Source organism: Brassica napus, chromosome C3, assembly GCF_020379485.1.
Source record: "Brassica napus cultivar Da-Ae chromosome C3, Da-Ae, whole genome shotgun sequence".
Lineage (NCBI taxonomy): Eukaryota > Viridiplantae > Streptophyta > Magnoliopsida > Brassicales > Brassicaceae > Brassica > Brassica napus.
The window spans coordinates 18,397,449-18,414,505 of record NC_063446.1 but is presented as its reverse complement, the minus strand read 5'-3'; the positions used below and the strand labels follow the sequence as shown (position 1 = coordinate 18,414,505).

Here is a 17,057-nt window from a genome sequence, read left to right as displayed (position 1 = left end):
ATGTTAGCTTTAAGGAACCTATAATGTAGGTGGTTAGTATAGAAAACTTAAGATTTAGACATTCATCTACTTTGTTCTATGCTTCTTTAAAATTCATGAATCTTTGTACGATCTCTCGTGTAATCTGTTCAAACTTATTCTTGTCGTGACCGATAAAACATCACCGTGAAACTGTAACATATTCATTGTTTTCCTTTTTGTGTTGGTATGATTATCGCAGAAAATCTTGTTCCCTGAAAAAGTTATGTTTTTCTATAAAATTTTGATTATGCAAGTTTTGCCTCCGAGAAGTGCTAATGACAAGAAAATAGAGCATCTGAGACAAAACTAGTGGTAGTGTTAGAAACAAATGCAGATAAAAGCAAACCCTCTTTATCACATGAGGAAACTTGGAGCAGCCCAGGGAGTTAAATCGCATTATTATTTGGAAAAAATTCTAATATAAATAGAGCTTACATACATTCTCGTGGAAATTAAGATCTTCCAAAAATAAGCGTTTGATTTGAAAAGTTATTAAGGCTGTATAGTTGACAAAAAAAATTGAAAACATATGCAATTGTAATACCAAGTGTACACTTTTGGTGTAGATACAAAAACTAATAAATAATGTTCTTTTTAAAAATGTCAAATTTATGTTTTGTTAACTTGTGTTGGAAAATTATTTTTAGCTCAATCAAATATTATAAATGCTGATTTCTATAATTAAAAAGAAATTGGTGCAACATAAAAAGTTAAGAATCATGGAAAAGGCAGTGAGCAAGAAACATTAAATAACACTAGGTACATAGTCCCCGCGCAATCGCGGGATCAACTACATTATAGGTGTATTGTATAGTTTTGTTTACGGGATTTTATTGTTTTTTTGTCTATAATGTGATTGATTGGACTTTGGATATTACATAGGTTGATGAGTTTGATATAAGAATGAACGACGAAGTCATATGTTGATATTTTTATATCTTATATGTTCAAAGTTGAGGGTGATGAAACTTGTTAGTGTTTATTTAGATAGTTGTTTGTATATAAATCAAATAGTGCATGGAAAAAGATAATAAATTTGGATTTAAAATGTTAGGGTTTCAAAATAACTGGGTCTTGAATCTGTGGTTTAGTCTAATACTGAAAAAACTGTTAGGACTTCAACTCCTTTTTTTCTCCATGTCGGGAATGTGGGCACTAATTTCCCGATTCATGTAGGTAAAATTGTTTCTTAGTTTGTGAGATTGAAAAGCGTAGATTGATTTTAAGCATGATTGATAAGAGGTTTACTTGCATCAGCTTCGTCTGCCGTGGGTGTTGAGTTTCATCGGCGCCAGATGTTAGACATGCAAGAGAGAAGATCTGAATATGTTAATTTCGTGTTTTGTTTTTTCTTCTCTCGTGTTTTGTGGGTTCCACTCTTTGCTCAGGCTGTACAAAAGATGAAGTATGTCTAGGCCGTCTCACTTCTCTGAAGTATTCCCTTGATTAACCTCCCACCAACATCTATCTTCTGATTCTGTCTTGAAGTCGAGGAGCTTCCAGAAAAATTAGCTTCCATCTGCTGTTCCGCTTGGAATGGAGAGTTCTGAAATGTCGCATAAAAAACATATTGGCAAATAACTAATGATTGTCAACAACTATCACTATACTAAATTGAAAATAAATCAAGGTTTTTTGTTCTGCACAAACTAAAATCTTACAACAGGGTTGTCACGGTCTTTTTTCAGGAGCAAGATCTTTTTCTTCCCAGAAACCATAGTCAATGCAATTCTTGGGAGAGAGCTATCCATGACAGAGGCTAAAGTTACGTAGATGAAAAAATAGATCAGAAACACAGTAGTTTTTATCAGATAAGGAAAATATGGGATAAGTTGTTGACTAATTACTAGTTTCAGTTGTTGGTATGTCATTCCACTTGAATTTGCCTGATTGTAATCTTGCTTGGAGCTACCAAATATGATATGTTTACCAATTTCTAGGTTTGTGTTCGCAATCACTTTGAGCACCTAGCAACCTCAAAATGATCGACTTTCACAATGGAATCTGCTTTCAAAGATGACATGTAATGATTAGCACGTCTGACGGGAGTAAACCCATGAATCACGGAATCTGCAAATAGTATTATCCAACAAAGAATCATGAAATAAATTAAAACAATGATGTTAAATAAGTGTGATAGATCGAAGATTAACTTACATTTTCATCGAGAAAAAAAACCGTGATTCCCACAAACTCTCTGTCTTTCTTGAAGTTCAGGGAATCCCAGAAGCGGAGGAAGCCAGAGGCTATGCTCTGACTACTAAGACCAAGACGGAGAGACTCGAGGTTGTGTGACGTACGCCGGGACTCCGGTTTGACGAACTGGAGAGGCAGAGAGAAACTTTTTTCTAGAAGGTGGTTAAAGCTAAGAGGAATCAATGAGTTTTTTGGAGATGCAGATTGAGTTCATCAAAGATGAGAATCATATATATATGGTTTAGAGAGGGGCTACAAATCAGGAACATTTATGATCAAGCGATTTAAGATGGGGACATGAAGAGTTCACCAGTGAAAAAATAGATTACGAACATACACACGGCGCAACTCTGTAACTCAGACTTGTTTGAGACAATGATGAAAAGAACCCATATTAAACTACAACAGTTTACAATATAGGAAAACCATAATTGTTGCAAACTTAAGATTTTTTTCATATAACGTGATGAATCCCATTTAAAAATGAAACCCATAACTCACTTGTAGGTCCGACTCTCAGAGGAAGCCGAAGAAGCAAGAGCTTCCGACCTTCATAAATATATATTAGGTTTGGCCATCAATGTACAAAGGTATCAGTTAGTTTAGTGGTATAAATGTTGGTGTTTATATCTCAATAACCCGGGTTCGAGCCATGAGCTTGACACTTTTTTACACTTTTTAAAAGTATGGCCCACAAAACGATGACGTGACGCGCTGAGGAGTGAGGAAAAACTGATCTATTATAATATAGATTTGTAAAAAAAAAAAAACATGCAATGATGAAAATGTAGGATTGTAGATGTAAGGAGAAGACTCGTTTTCAAAGTAGGGTGTCTCACCAACCCCAAGGTTGTTCTAAAGGCATGTGTCGTAATTTCATGTAAAGAGAAGGGTGATATCATAAGCAGGGTATTAAGAAAAGAAAAAGGTGTCGTGGGAGATAAACGCAGCTTTGGGGCATTGGAAGCATCGAATCTACATGCACTCCAGAGAAGACCAAATCTAATTCCTCAAGAAAACGACGAACATGGCGAATAGCAGTGTAGATATGGAAGACATTCAGACAGTCGATCTCATGTCAGAGCTCCTCCGTCGCATGAAGTGTGCCTCTAAACCTGACAAACGTCTCGTTTTCATCGGTAATTCAACTGCCACTGTAAATCATCTCCTTGTTTGTTTCTGAATTTCGCATGAAGTTTTGGTCTAGGCTCTTTTCTTTTCTTTGTCTAGAGATCTGTGTGATGTTTGTAGCTTTTTTATGAGGAAACTAACCGGAGAGAGGGATATGGTTAGGCCCACCTGGTTCAGGAAAAGGTACGCAGTCTCCGGTCATAAAGGATGAGTTCTGCTTGTGCCATTTGTCTACCGGTGACATGCTTAGAGCTGCTGTTGCTGCTAAGTCCCCTCTTGGTGTCAAGGCGAAGGATGCTATGGACAAGGTCAAGAAAACAAAACAAAAATCTTCATTATGTTTGTATCACTTTAGGTGTTAAGTTTTGATTGAATCATATATGGTTTGTTCCAGGGAGAGCTTGTTTCTGATGACTTGGTTGTTGGTATCATGGATGAAGCAATGAACAGACCCAAATGTCAGAAAGGTTTCATTCTTGATGGCTTCCCTAGGACCGTCACACAAGCTGAGAAGGTGTCTGTCTGATTTTCTTTTATGTGTATTTGTAAATATTCTGATTCTGGGTTTTTTCTTTTTCTAAAAGCTTGATGAGATGCTTAATAGAAGAGGAGCTCAGATTGACAAAGTGCTTAATTTTGCAATCGACGATTCGGTTCTTGAAGAAAGAATTACTGGAAGGTGGATTCACCCTTCAAGTGGAAGGAGCTATCATACCAAATTCGCACCTCCTAAAGTTCCTGGAGTCGATGATGTAAGTCCAAACATATCTTTCTCATTTATCACACCTTAAACGTTTTGCAACATAAGTGTGATATCTCTGTTGTCTTTCACTGTTGTTTAGGTGACTGGAGAGCCATTGATTCAACGTAAAGATGACAATGCGGATGTTCTTAGGTCAAGGCTGGATGCATTCCACAAGCAGACGCAACCGGTATGTCTCCTTAGAAAAGTATCTGAACTTGAGAGGAGTATTGGAGTTTTGATTTGCTGTTGTGGTTGCAGGTTATTGACTACTACGCGAAGAAGGGGAATCTGGTGAACATACCAGCAGAGAAGGCTCCGGAAGAGGTTACCAAAGTGGTGAAGAAGGTTGTGTCTGCATGAGAACTGTAATAAATTTGGCATGAGAACTGAGTTCTGAATCTCTCTTATGTTTGTTTTCTTTTTGAATAAATCTCCTGAGGTTTTTGTTCTCCTGGAATGTCTTCTACTTGAGAGCAAACATTTTGCTGCAGCTTTTGTGCAGTGTTTTCACTAAATTGTTTGTTACCGTCTAATGAGTAAAAAAAAAGAAGCAAAATGAAATGAGAGTTTAATAAGGAACTTGTGAGATAAACCAAAGCGTCTTTCTATTTATTGTAAACACCAATTTATTGTAAACACCAGTTCTAAAACAAAGGATGAACGATTTTATTTAGTTCAAACTTAACCAAGCAATAAAGATTAAGAAGCTCTCAAACGTCGACAGTGAGTTTGGCGTCAAGGTGAGTGAACTCTTGGAAGAAAGCTTTGAAGTGCTCGTATGAATGCTTCACGTCGTCCGCAGCACACATCTCCCGGATGCTATGCATCGAGAGCTGTGGAGCTCCAACATCAACCGTCCTTATCCCCACACTGCTTGCTAGGATTGGACCAATGGTTGATCCGCAACCCATATCATTACGTACCACAAAATCCTGCCAATTTTTCATGTTCATCATACGCGGTAGTAACTTAGAACATCTTCTGGATTGCTCTAACAGGCAAATCATATTCATACCTGGACAGGGAGATTATGTTTCTCTGCTATCTCTCTGAACACAAACGAAGTTACTGCATTGGTTGCGTAACGTTGATTTGCATTGTGCTTGATGACAAGCCCTCCATGCATCTTTGGTTGATGATTCTCTTCGTGTTTGTCCTACAAAAGAAAAAGCGAAACAGTAATGCACTGAAGGAGAGGCATCAACTTACTTTATGTGCATGACAAGGATACAAATGATTACCATAAAGTTTGGATGTAAAGCATGAGCCATGTCAGCGGAAACAAGCAAGCTTTTTTGAATCGCTTTCTTGAGCACCTGTAACGATTAAACAACTGTGAGTGGCGAGCTACACTAAACAAAATGTTAATACTAGAAGGGTTGCTACCTTAGCGTCAGAGCTGAAGCAACTTGTGATGTGTGACATAGCATCAATCATGACAGGGGATCCAGCTCCTTGCGCTGAGTTGGAACCAACTTCTTCGTGATCAAATAATGCCACCATTCTTACTCCACTTTCTTCCTCTAGGTCACTTCCAGAGGACGTTGCATCTATAAGTGCCTATGTACAATGTTCAAATGTCAATTGCATTCATAAGGGTTACGCTTTAGATATATACATTTCAAACAGCTAAATCGAGCACCCAGAAGATGTTTACTGACAAGAAACAACTATTCATCAACTCATTCAGCAGCATTATTAAAAAAATCTCGTATTCACGAAGACGTACCTTTAGAGAGCAAAATGACATGCAAAGATTGTCCAGCCTTCCTGAGAAAATAAATTCTTTTGCTGCACCACCTAGAATGCTTGGCTGAGTGTCACATACTTGCAGCTCAAATTCGCATATCTCATCAGGATTACAACCCAGTGCATTTGCAATGATCTAAGAGATTAATAAAGAGGACTACTTGATTACTAAACCAGAACAAGATCTAAAATTCAAGAAGAAAACCATAAGGTCTATATTTCAACTAGACCTCCATTAGAAGTGGGTGATGCTTTGATTTTGAACTACTTTCAGTACACTTTTTTTCTCCGTCCTCTTCACCACCTTCTGCTGGCACTTTATTGAGCTCCGCCTTAACAGCACAATGTAAATAAAATTCAAAAAGACGCAAAGAATTCACAACTGCTGCAAATATTACAAAAATGATTTTGACCATCATAGATAAATATGGTTGATATGCAAAGGAAGATGTTATATGAAGTGTTGTTTGTTGTGAGCATCACAACATAGCAAGCATTAAAAGAGCACCTTGATAGCCGTTGCGAGTATTGGAACAAGGTGCGTCTGAGTGTTTGGCTTAAAACCTTCACTGTTCACATTCCTGTCCACAAGGCAAAACGAAACATACTTACACAAGTGAGAAATATATAGTAAGCTTACTGCAAGCTAAATTAAAAAAAAAGTCCGCATGTTACCTGTCCAAGTGAATGGCCAAGGTAGGAATCCTCATGATAGGATCCTCAATCCTGACAAGACGATGAGAATAAGAGACAGAACCCGCCTTGTCTTCTTTGACAATAACACGTCCAGCAACAGTCAAGTCACGATCAAACCAAGTGTACCAAAGGCCACCTCCATAAGTCTGAACACCAACCTCCAAGCATCCACCTTTGGTTACCTTAGAAACAGGCTTGAGTTTGAGGCAAGGGCTATCAGTGTGAGCACCTATTATATGGAATCCGTTTCCAGCTTCGTATCTGTTCACAAAGATTAAAAAAAAAAACACTTTAAATCGATAAATAAATCATTCATGAGTTAGGTTACAATAAAAGAAAGAAATGACCGTACTTTTTGCCAACAGCAAAAGCGACGATGGTGGAGTAGTTCCTTGTGAAGAAATACTTTTTGCCGGCTTCGAGTTTCCAGTCATCTCTCTCGGAAATCTGTTCATAGCCAGCGTGTCGTAGCCGCCTCTTTGACTCATCTGCAACAGTTAGATCAATATTTTAAAAGGAGGGGAAAAAAAGGTAAAAGCTACGATTGATTAAGAGCCGTGCGAATCTTCCACACCGCAGAAGGAAAGACTTAGAAAGGACAACAAATCGGTGATGGTTCGGGGAGATTACCGACGGCGTGAAAAGCGGTGGGAGAAGCGTTGAGAAAGGAGAGGAAATCGGAGACGAGGGAGGTCGTATTCGCCATGGTTTGGATCTCACTCACTGCTAAATGCTAATCTAAAAGAGACCGACTCTCTCTCTCTCTCTCTCTCTCTCTCTCTCTCTCTCTCTCTCTCTTCAACTTAAAAACACTGAGGAGGCTACTTGGATCCAACCAGCCCTATGGACGGATTAACTATGTTTTAAATTTTGATGAAAATTTTGATCTTTTTAATTTATGAAAAATTGCTTAAAGTACTCTTAGACTATCTACCACTTTTCCCAAGTATCTATCTATATATAATAGCAAACTCAATTTTGTTGGCTGATGACGTCATCACTTTTTTATATGAAAATAAAATCTAAATCCAACGGTTGAGTTTATCGATATTTTGTAATCTAACGGATAAAATTTTCTTCCCTTTATAAAATCCAACGTCAGCAATCTCTTTCAGCAAAAGACGTGTTCTTTTGACCTAAATCAACGTTTCTCTAAACGACACACTCCTTCATATACGTCCCGTTGTAAAAGGTATCTCATTTGTTTTCTTTTGGATCAACGCGTCTTATCAATTACACCCTTTTGGAGTCGCCTCTTTTTTCAATCTATATATATGCTAGTTTCAAATTAATTTTCCCTTTTACATTCACTCATCGTCCAAGTTTTTAAACATATTTATTTTCCTCTCATACAGTTCCATCATTTCCTTCGTATCTGTTCTTGTCTCTGCAATATTTTATTTCGATGTCACTCTTGTTTCGTTAATTATAGGAAAGTAAATCAATCAGTGACAGTGGTTGTTGTTTTATTTGAAGGGGCATCTATCTCTTTTAAAGTGTTTCCGATTGCATAGGAGGAGATGGAGTGAATCATGTCTTCTTTTTGGCCAACTAAGATTACTTACCGATTTCGAATTTATTTTGTCTCTGACATTGGTACTTTCCAAGTTTTTTACTGCAGTTAATTATAATGTTTTCTACTCAATTTTCATTTCACTTTTCTGTATTTTTGTTAATTGGTATTTGATGCTTTGCCAGAAGAATTGATCTGAAAGTCACTTTTTTCTATTTTCTAATTCTATTGATGTCCCTTTTCATACGTGTATTGTTCAAACAACACCCAATTATAATTGAATAAGGAACAATTCTCTTTAAGGCACTGAACCATGTGGGAGACAAACGTTTGAAAAACAGAGAAGGTGAAAATTGGTTGACTGAAGAATTTGATTATGTTTTCCCAGAAACTAATTGGTTTACGAACCTGCCAATATACTAACTGCTTTTATTTTGATTGTACCATGTTCGTTTGATGCTTTAACTAGACACAGAAGACACAGTTATCGTATACTTAAACTCTACCATACATAGAAAAGGAGTTAGTGAAGAATTTGATGGTTTGAAGTTAAGTGATACTATGTAAAAGACATTTATGAATCTTTTTTTTTGGGTTTCAAAAAAGTTGATCCAGATTATTGGGAAGTTGTAATTAAAATATTTTTAAGAGGGCAAAAACAGTCGTGCGTGCGTTGAAGTGGGGAAGTTTGAACTTGGAGAAGAAGTGGAGAGACTCATACGGTAAGTTCCTATGAGCATTTTTGATCTTTATGCAGGATGTTACAAATCAGTGAATTACAAATACAAACATTGGTTCAGATCAGTGACATGTAGTATTAATACTGATTACAGTATGATTTGTAATTCGATATAACTTGAAGTAAAAATTAATCCTAAGTTCAGTTAAAAAAAAAAAATAATCCTAAATTTATGTGGTAAGTTTGCAGTAAAAAATAAGAGTTAATATTTTTAAAAACTATTAACTAGTAACCTTTTTGATGTATAAATTGCACATAATTTTAATAAAATAAATGAACATATATACATATAAATAGTAAAATATTTATCAAAAACAAATAAACCATTACGAAAACCCCATTAAGATATTTAAAAATATTTTAAATAAGTATTAAATTTGAAAAATAATATATATTATTATCTAAATATTATAATGTACTAATAATATCTATTCTAATAGCAAAACTAAATGAAATGAAATGACTTGATGCCACACTAACTTAGGGTCATATATATAGAATTTTCTGATTGGTATTTTTGAAAAATTAAATAAAATTAATGCTTAAAATTTTGTATAATAATTAGTTAAAAGTTTGAATAATTTGAAAAATAGGAACAAGAATGATTATAAAAACCTTTGACTAGCACAAAATTAGGTAGAGTAACTTGTAACACGAAAGTTTTTCAAAATCACTATTTTCATTTTTACTTTTTAGACAGAAAAATCAATTAACTTTGTAAATCAACTTCTAATACATGGAATTTTGGTTGATGTTGATTTAAGTTTTGATTTAGCAATTTTATAAAGGATCTAAGTCAAAATGGTAACTCAACTATAACACATGTTAAATCAAACTTAAAATAAATAAAATAAATTTAATGCATGATTGATAACATTTTTACGATCATAAATCAAACTTAATCAAGTCTAGTCTACCACATGACACCAATAAAAGTCATTAACTCTTCATAATATAACTTACTCTATGTATTAATGTGAATTAGATGCTTTTGTTTTTTGTACTGGTTAAAAGGTTATTTAGTTGTATTACTCTCATTGTCCCTCAAAAAGAAACACTGCCAAAAAAAAAACAGATGAAGAAATAAACCAAGAATGAGTTCATCAAAATGTTTTTTTTTTGAAACTTTGATGACTTCATCAAAATTTTGTGATGATATTTTTAATATTCAGAAAATTCATGTAACATGTGAAAGAAAGTCACCCTCATGGAGGAGGCAATGAGCAGCAGGACAAGTGAACGTCCTGGCGAAGTGTAAAGTTAAGGTTTTTCTTTACTGCTACACCAGTCCCTCCGGTAACAGCCATGTAGTTTGTATTAGCGAATCCTTGAAGATCAATGAGTTTGGTGAAAGGTTTCAATGGATTGTTTGTAAACCTAATGCTCATTAGTTTAAAGTTGTGTTCCTTCCAACTTAAGCTGGCTACACAGTAAGTCCATATTAGTACAACACACATAGCCTTGTGAAAGATTACACCCTAACTGCTAAATGCAAGCCTAAATAGATACCCTGAAAACTGATTTCTTGTTATGACCAGAGAAAGGTAACTAACAATAAAATGATTTCACCAAAACTCTGGAAGGGATTTTCCCTCTGCAACCTCTCATGTAATACGTTATTTCAGTTATGAACGAATAGTTGGAGTACAACGGCCATCTTTTGTATTTGCAAAGCTGCAATCAAGAATTTACAAAATAAAAAAAAAAATTCAGAAACCATAGGCATGAACTCTCTTGTCTTTCAATTTCTAAAAAGTATGTGTAGAAAAAAAAATCGTCATATTTGGACAAAACGAAAATCAGTAATTCTCTGAGAATATAAACTATTTAAATGTATCATCCTATTATTTTTGGCAGGTAACAGTTGTAAGCTTTGGTGACAGATCATTACAATTTTTTTTTAAAGTTGGGGATTAACAAATGTAACAACAAAAAATAGTGAAAGTTGTAAAACAATGAAAAAGAAGAAGCAAAGCAGAGATAGATTCACTACTCTAGAGAACTACTCCATCTGTTTCATTATAAGTGTCGTTTTCGGTTTCGGCACACGGATTAAGGAAATAATTAATTTTGTATATTTTCTATAAAAAAACACTATTACATATACACCTAACCATATTTCAACCAATAGAAAAATAAATTTTGCATAAAATTAATAAATTTTGCATTGAAAATCGAAAACGACACTTATTTTGTAACGAAAAAAATTCTCTAAAACGACACTTAATATGAAACGGAGGGAGTATAAAATAGCTTTGGAAAACACACAAAAAACACAGAAGTCTCAATTTATATCTCTTGTACCTTAACTTTAAAAAAATAAAAGTTTTATTGTCATATTTACAAATGGATCTTTAGTCAAAAAAAAACAATCTACCAATGGATAACGTGTTATTCAATGTTGGATAATGGTCAAAATACTCGAAGAGTGATCTCATGCACACTTTAACCATTATCCAACTCATAGTTCATAACAGTTAAAGTTACCCAACATTTTTCAACCTTTCTACCGCCAGTTATATAATCTTTGAATGTTAACCAATTATGTAAATGATCCTAAATTCTATAAGGATATATTGCCTTACAGTTTACAAGAGAATACATAGTCCCTTTGGAGATGAGTATGTTACATTGGTTAATATGAAAGAGATGAAGAGTGGAAAATATGCAAGAAAGTAGCATCACTTTTAGTTCAAAAAAAGAAGAAGGTAGCATCACTTTGATACACCAGATGACCAGAATAATTGCGTATTTTATCTTTCAGTTAGTTCACTGAAAAAATAAAATTCATAAGAAGGCATATTGAGCATATTAGATCTTACTAAATACATGGAGTTCTAGGATTAGCTTTTTAATTTCAGTCAAATATTTTAAAACAAATTCATTGTTGAAAATCTTGGAATTGAAATGATAAATAAAATAAAAAAAGTTCTTATAAGGGTTCTGTTTTAGGTCTCCATTAATAGAGCTGATGGCAAAACAGTAGCAGTATGCTATAGGAATAGTATGCTATAGGAACAGTATGCTACAGCTCTCATAAATGTAATTAATAAAGTAACTGATTGAACAATAAATGATTTATATATAAAATTATCATATAAAATTAGTATATGATAAACAATTTTCTTATTTATGAATAATATAGATATGTTATACTTATAATATATATATATATATATATGAATTTTATATTTTTATTTGCAATAATGAATTATATTTAATTTAATAATATTTTGAATGTGAAATAATTTTATTGAAAATAATTTAATTTTTTAAATATTAATTTTCAACAAATAAACAAATTTCGGAAATAGAATTTTAAAAATAAAATTTTATAGAAATTTATTTTTTTTTTTAAAAATTGAAATTTTATTTTTTTATTTTTTAGTTTGCTGTCAAAAAATTAATTTTTAAAAAAAAATTAAGTTTAAATTTTAGTTTTTAATATTAAATTTTAGTTTTGTTTCTAAAAATTAAATTTTAAATTCAACTTTGTTTCTAAAAATTAAAATTTTACTTTCATTTTTTTAAATAAAGTTATATGGTTTTGGATATAAATATAATTTTGTGATATTATTATATAAAAAAGTTAATTATATTAATTATTTTAAAGATTTTATATATTCTACATGCAAATACTCTACCAAAATCTTCATATGAAAACATTGGATATAGAGCATTTGGAGAGCATTTGTACTATCTAAATGCTATTCTAAATGATTGTTTTTAAATTGTTGATTAGATAATATAAAACATAATGTTTATGCTAATGTTCTGCCAATCAAACCATTATCATCATATATTTTATGATTATAAACATTTATTTCAAACTTTATTTATTTGTTTTTTATAAAGAAATTTTAACTTAATTTATTTCATTTTGTACAATATCTTTTCAGTTGTAGGTTTAATTTCATGATGCTCTAAATTATAATTCTGAGATAAAATTATTATGTTATATCTAAAATATTTCAAGATAGTTCATTAAATATATGTGCCTCCTCGCATAGTATCATTTAATTGTCTATATATATGAGTTCTTACAAGTAGAAGAAGACATCTTTATTCATAACAAAATTAATTCAGGAGGGAGAGTAAAAACGTTTCTTTTACATGTCTCTTTTAATTTTTGAATTTTGCATGCATCCTCTTAATTCCTCATACACACTACAATCATTGTTAAATTAGTGAAATTTATGGATTCTACCTTTAAATATATTTTTTTGCTAAGAGAGAGGAGAGAGAGAGAAATACAATAGAAAAGTGTTGACAAAAATGTGCAGCTTTAACAAATATTTATATATTATTATAGCATTTAACTTAATATTTTAGAATCATATTATTTTATCATTAAGTTTTATTATTTTTATATTTTACTTTTATACTTTGAAAATTTGTGTTTTCTGTATTTATCCATTTATTTCTAACTATATGAATTACAATTTAGTGAAAACATTTTACATTTGTCTATTGTTAAATTAATGCCCATCATTTTATATATAATTATTTTAAAATTTATGTTTTTACTTAATATATAGTTTCCTCCGCGAGTTCGCGGGGGTCTGAGTCCTAGTTCTATTAAAAGGGAATCAGTCTTGAGAAATCTACCTATGAAAGTTGTTTGGACCTTTTCCTTTTATTATATTTTGGTCTTCCCCTATATATAAGGTTGTTGGACCTATCTATAACAAGTTATTATATTTTTAGTTATACAATTAATTATTCTAACTATATGTGATTAATAACTAACTATGCATATTTTTTTTTTCTGTTACCATAAAAAAATTAAAACCCTAATATAGTGGGATCACGATTATTGTGATAAAGAAATCAAAAGAATATGTAGCGACTTCTTAAACTATACGAGAATACTATATTTAACAAGATCAATCATATTTAATCCAACTATGATTACCAAATCTGATGACTCTTAAATATACTAACAACTACAAAAATATAAGTTAACAAATAATACCTTTTGAAACACTAACAAATAATACCTATAATATTATTTTTCTTCTTTTAATGAAAATGACTATTTTACAAAATGTTCTTAAAATTACAAAAAAAAAAATAATTCTCATTGATGAAAATTTGGTATTTTGGGTTTTGGGATAAAGACTATACATACCCATTAATTAATTTAATTCTTTGCATTCATGATCTATTAAAAATTTCTCATTGTATCAATCTTAATTTTAATTTTATTAATAGGTGTAAACCCATTGTATGCTTCTAAACAAAATAAATAAACAATATACATTTAAATTGTAATAGTATTGATCAATACAAAAATTATAAATTAAAATGCATAACATAAATACAATAAATTTATTTATATGACAAATAAAATAGTTTATTCAGTTTTTTGTAGTATTGTAAAGTATATGAAATGTTTAAAAGGTATTAAAATTATGGTTTTACCGGGTTAATCGGTGTCGGTCCACGGATTAATAGCGAATTTTTTGGTTTTATTGGATTTTAATTAATAAGTTTTCATTGAATACAAATTTTGTGGAAACATATGAGTTTGTAAAAAAATCTGACAGAATGCTACATGAAAAACATAAACCAGTCCGGGTTATATACGACCACTATATTTACCAGTTCGATCACAGATCTGGATCGGATATAAAAATATTTCTTATATCTTAATTCGTTTATAAATCATATATGTACTCCACTAAAAAGAGTTCAATAATTTTAAAAAAGAAATTTCTTCTCACCATTTAAATGGTATTGATGCATTATTAGTCATGATCATTAATATTTGTGAATATATAATTTGTACTTTAAATATTCCGGTACCCATTCAGTTTTTGGTTTGATTTTAATTTTGGGTTCTAAAGATATATGATCTGCTCGGTTCTTTTTTTCAGTTTGATACAATTCGATTTGAGATTTCGAATAAATGTACTTAAACTTATACTCTTATATAGAAATTCATCAAAAATTTATATTTAATTTCGAAAACAAACCCGCGCTTGGAAGCGCGGGTCAAAATCTAGTAATCAATTGAAAAGAACTTGGGAAATCTGTTTTTTAGAGAAAAAAATGGTAATTATGTCTCTTTACACTAAATTATACTATTTTATGTCCTATTAGACTAATTTTTTCCAAAATGGCATTAATGCCCTTAAAATTGTAATTTTTTTAAAAAGATATATATTGAGTTCGACAAGGGGGATCGATCGATCCCACTTTACAAGTTATAGTGGATCGATCGATTCCGATCATTATTCAGAACAAAAAAAAACGCGAAATATATACTGATCGACCTGGTCCATTTCACTCGATCGGCGAAGGTCGATTTACACAGATCGACCGATCTGTAAGAATAGATCGATTGATCCCGTGCCGAGGAAAGAATCCCAAATCGATTTTTTTGGTTTTGTATGATTATATCCGGATTGATTCCCACTTGATTTGAACCGACCAAGCATGATTTCAACTCTTTAAACTCGATTTCTCTGGGATGAAAGTGAATATTCTCAAATATTCTCAAATATTTGAATTTCTAAAAATAGGAATTTGAATTTCTAAAAATAGGACACGCCTCTTCAAGAATGTTCCATCGACAACAACCAGTAGCACCCCTTTGAATTTGAATTTCTAAAAATAGGATATTTTTCTCTGGGATGAAAGTGAATATTCTCAAATCGATTTGTCGCTTTTTTTTGTTCCTTTTTCGTTTTTTTTTAAATCGATTTTAAAAAAAAAATATAAAAGTGAATATTCTCAAATATTTTGTTTCCATATTTTTAGGAACTGATTTCTTATCCGTAGAATACAACTAATATGTAGAAATCAGTTTCTACACTTTTTTAGAATTATAGTAATGTTTAGAATTTGATTTCTACATGTTTTAGATTTATAGTAAATCTGTAGAAGTTGGTTTCTACATGTTTTAGAATTAGATTAATGTGTAGATTTTGATTTCTAAGAATTTTAGAATGGTAGGTTAAGCGCGGAATGTGTATTCTACATATTTGTAGAAAACTCCTATTTACGTAGATCACGTATTCTAAACATTGTAGATTCAATGAAAAAAATAGATTTCGTTTTCTACTTCGTAGAATGTCATTTTTACTTTTTTTAGAACATAATCTGAAATTTATAATTTTAACTTTTTTATAACTGGAAAATATACCATTAAGTTCATATAAGTACTAGATTCTGACCCGCCCTTCAAAGGGCGGGTATATTTTTTGTTTTATTTTTTTTTGAGAAATTTATTTTTTATATTTTTGTTTTTAATTATATTTGTGTAATATTAATTTAATTTAATATATTTTTGTGTAATATATTTTTATATTAAATATGTCAAGTTGCATAACTATACACTCGTGCCATATACATTTCATAAATTATTTTTAAACTTTATTCTTAAAAATTACAACATATTATATTTTCTTATTAGTTACCTAACATAATTAGTCAACAATATTCGTATCCAAAAAATCTGACTCAGAATCGACTCGAAAATCAAAGTTTTATATTCTATTAAACATAGCATATATACCCGAACGGTTCTTAAAGTGTTATATCTGAAAACCAATATCAAATCCAACCTGCACCGAAGACCGAACAATTTTTTTGAAAAAATGTGTAAATATTTTTTTAATATATTCTATTAAATATATACAGATATATGTAAATGTGTCAATATGGTCTTAACTAAATTTAAGTAAAATTACATTTAATAAATACATTTTAATCGAATAGCATATTTAAAACTCGTTAAACTAAATGAGTTTATATGAATATTTATTTCTAATAAAAGTGCACTTAAACCCCGTTAAAATTTTAATATCATGCACTTTGTTAATTGATAAACTTAATGTATGTGTAAAATGTTTAAAATTTAAATAAATTAATGTCTTGTTTAATAAATCATAATTTTTTAGGCTGAGATGTAAGTTATGTTGTTTGTACAGTGATAATGATTTTTGGAAAAATATGATTACAGCCCTTAAGTTGAAATGCTTTTATATTTTTTTGATAAAGTTTTTTTTATTAAATGTTTTATATCGATGTAAACAGATTTGAATCATACATGGATGGAACTGAATAGAGTAATATATAAAAATTCGCTTCAAATATTTTAATATAAATTATATTTTTTTGTCAACTATATAAATTATATATACCATTATTATTAGGCTTGTGTAAAACTGTCAAAAAGTAAGAAGCAGTATTAATATTTTTATTTTCGGAATAAACCAATATTTTTCAATAGAAACAATTCAAATTTATTTGATATAATT

The 17,057-nt window shown here is 31.2% G+C and overlaps 2 protein-coding genes and 1 long non-coding RNA gene across 3 annotated transcripts; 2 read left to right on the top strand and 1 right to left on the bottom strand.

Annotated features, from left to right (window-relative positions):
* The first annotated feature begins 3,049 nt into the window (after nucleotides 1–3,049).
* LOC106388472 (adenylate kinase 3) lies at nucleotides 3,050–4,668 on the top strand. Its single transcript, XM_013828546.3, has 6 exons — nucleotides 3,050–3,356; nucleotides 3,511–3,656; nucleotides 3,743–3,862; nucleotides 3,933–4,100; nucleotides 4,191–4,280; nucleotides 4,352–4,668. Exons 1-6 carry the CDS (start codon nucleotides 3,245–3,247, stop codon nucleotides 4,451–4,453), a joined length of 738 nt encoding a protein of 245 aa, XP_013684000.1. The 5' UTR covers nucleotides 3,050–3,244; the 3' UTR covers nucleotides 4,454–4,668.
* A 13-nt stretch (nucleotides 4,669–4,681) lies between these two features.
* On the bottom strand, nucleotides 4,682–7,507 carry LOC106388471 (probable aspartyl aminopeptidase). The gene is made up of 10 exons (XM_013828545.3): nucleotides 7,169–7,507; nucleotides 6,891–7,026; nucleotides 6,518–6,799; nucleotides 6,351–6,423; nucleotides 6,073–6,174; nucleotides 5,823–5,978; nucleotides 5,480–5,653; nucleotides 5,335–5,409; nucleotides 5,109–5,249; nucleotides 4,682–5,025 (listed from the first exon to the last, which is right to left on the bottom strand). Exons 1-10 carry the CDS (start codon nucleotides 7,242–7,244, stop codon nucleotides 4,804–4,806), a joined length of 1,437 nt encoding a protein of 478 aa, XP_013683999.1. The 5' UTR covers nucleotides 7,245–7,507; the 3' UTR covers nucleotides 4,682–4,803.
* Nucleotides 7,508–7,744: 237 nt separating this feature from the next.
* LOC125583627 lies at nucleotides 7,745–10,747 on the top strand. The gene is made up of 2 exons (XR_007320676.1): nucleotides 7,745–8,397; nucleotides 8,521–10,747. It is a non-coding gene; the product is annotated as an uncharacterized LOC125583627 (long non-coding RNA).
* Nucleotides 10,748–17,057: the final 6,310 nt, after the last annotated feature.

Coding starts and splice junctions, on each gene's coding strand:
- LOC106388471 (XM_013828545.3), bottom strand. CDS start 7,244: ATGGCGAATACGACCTCCCTCGTCTCCGATTTCCTCTCCTTTCTCAAC. Junction 7,027..7,168: donor CACCGCTTTTCACGCCGTCG/GTAATCTCCCCG, acceptor TAACTGTTGCAG/ATGAGTCAAAGAGGCGGCTA. Junction 5,026..5,108: donor AACATAATCTCCCTGTCCAG/GTATGAATATGA, acceptor AAAAATTGGCAG/GATTTTGTGGTACGTAATGA.
- LOC106388472 (XM_013828546.3), top strand. CDS start 3,245: ATGGCGAATAGCAGTGTAGATATGGAAGACATTCAGACAGTCGATCTC. Junction 3,657..3,742: donor CGAAGGATGCTATGGACAAG/GTCAAGAAAACA, acceptor GGTTTGTTCCAG/GGAGAGCTTGTTTCTGATGA. Junction 4,281..4,351: donor TCCACAAGCAGACGCAACCG/GTATGTCTCCTT, acceptor TTGTGGTTGCAG/GTTATTGACTACTACGCGAA.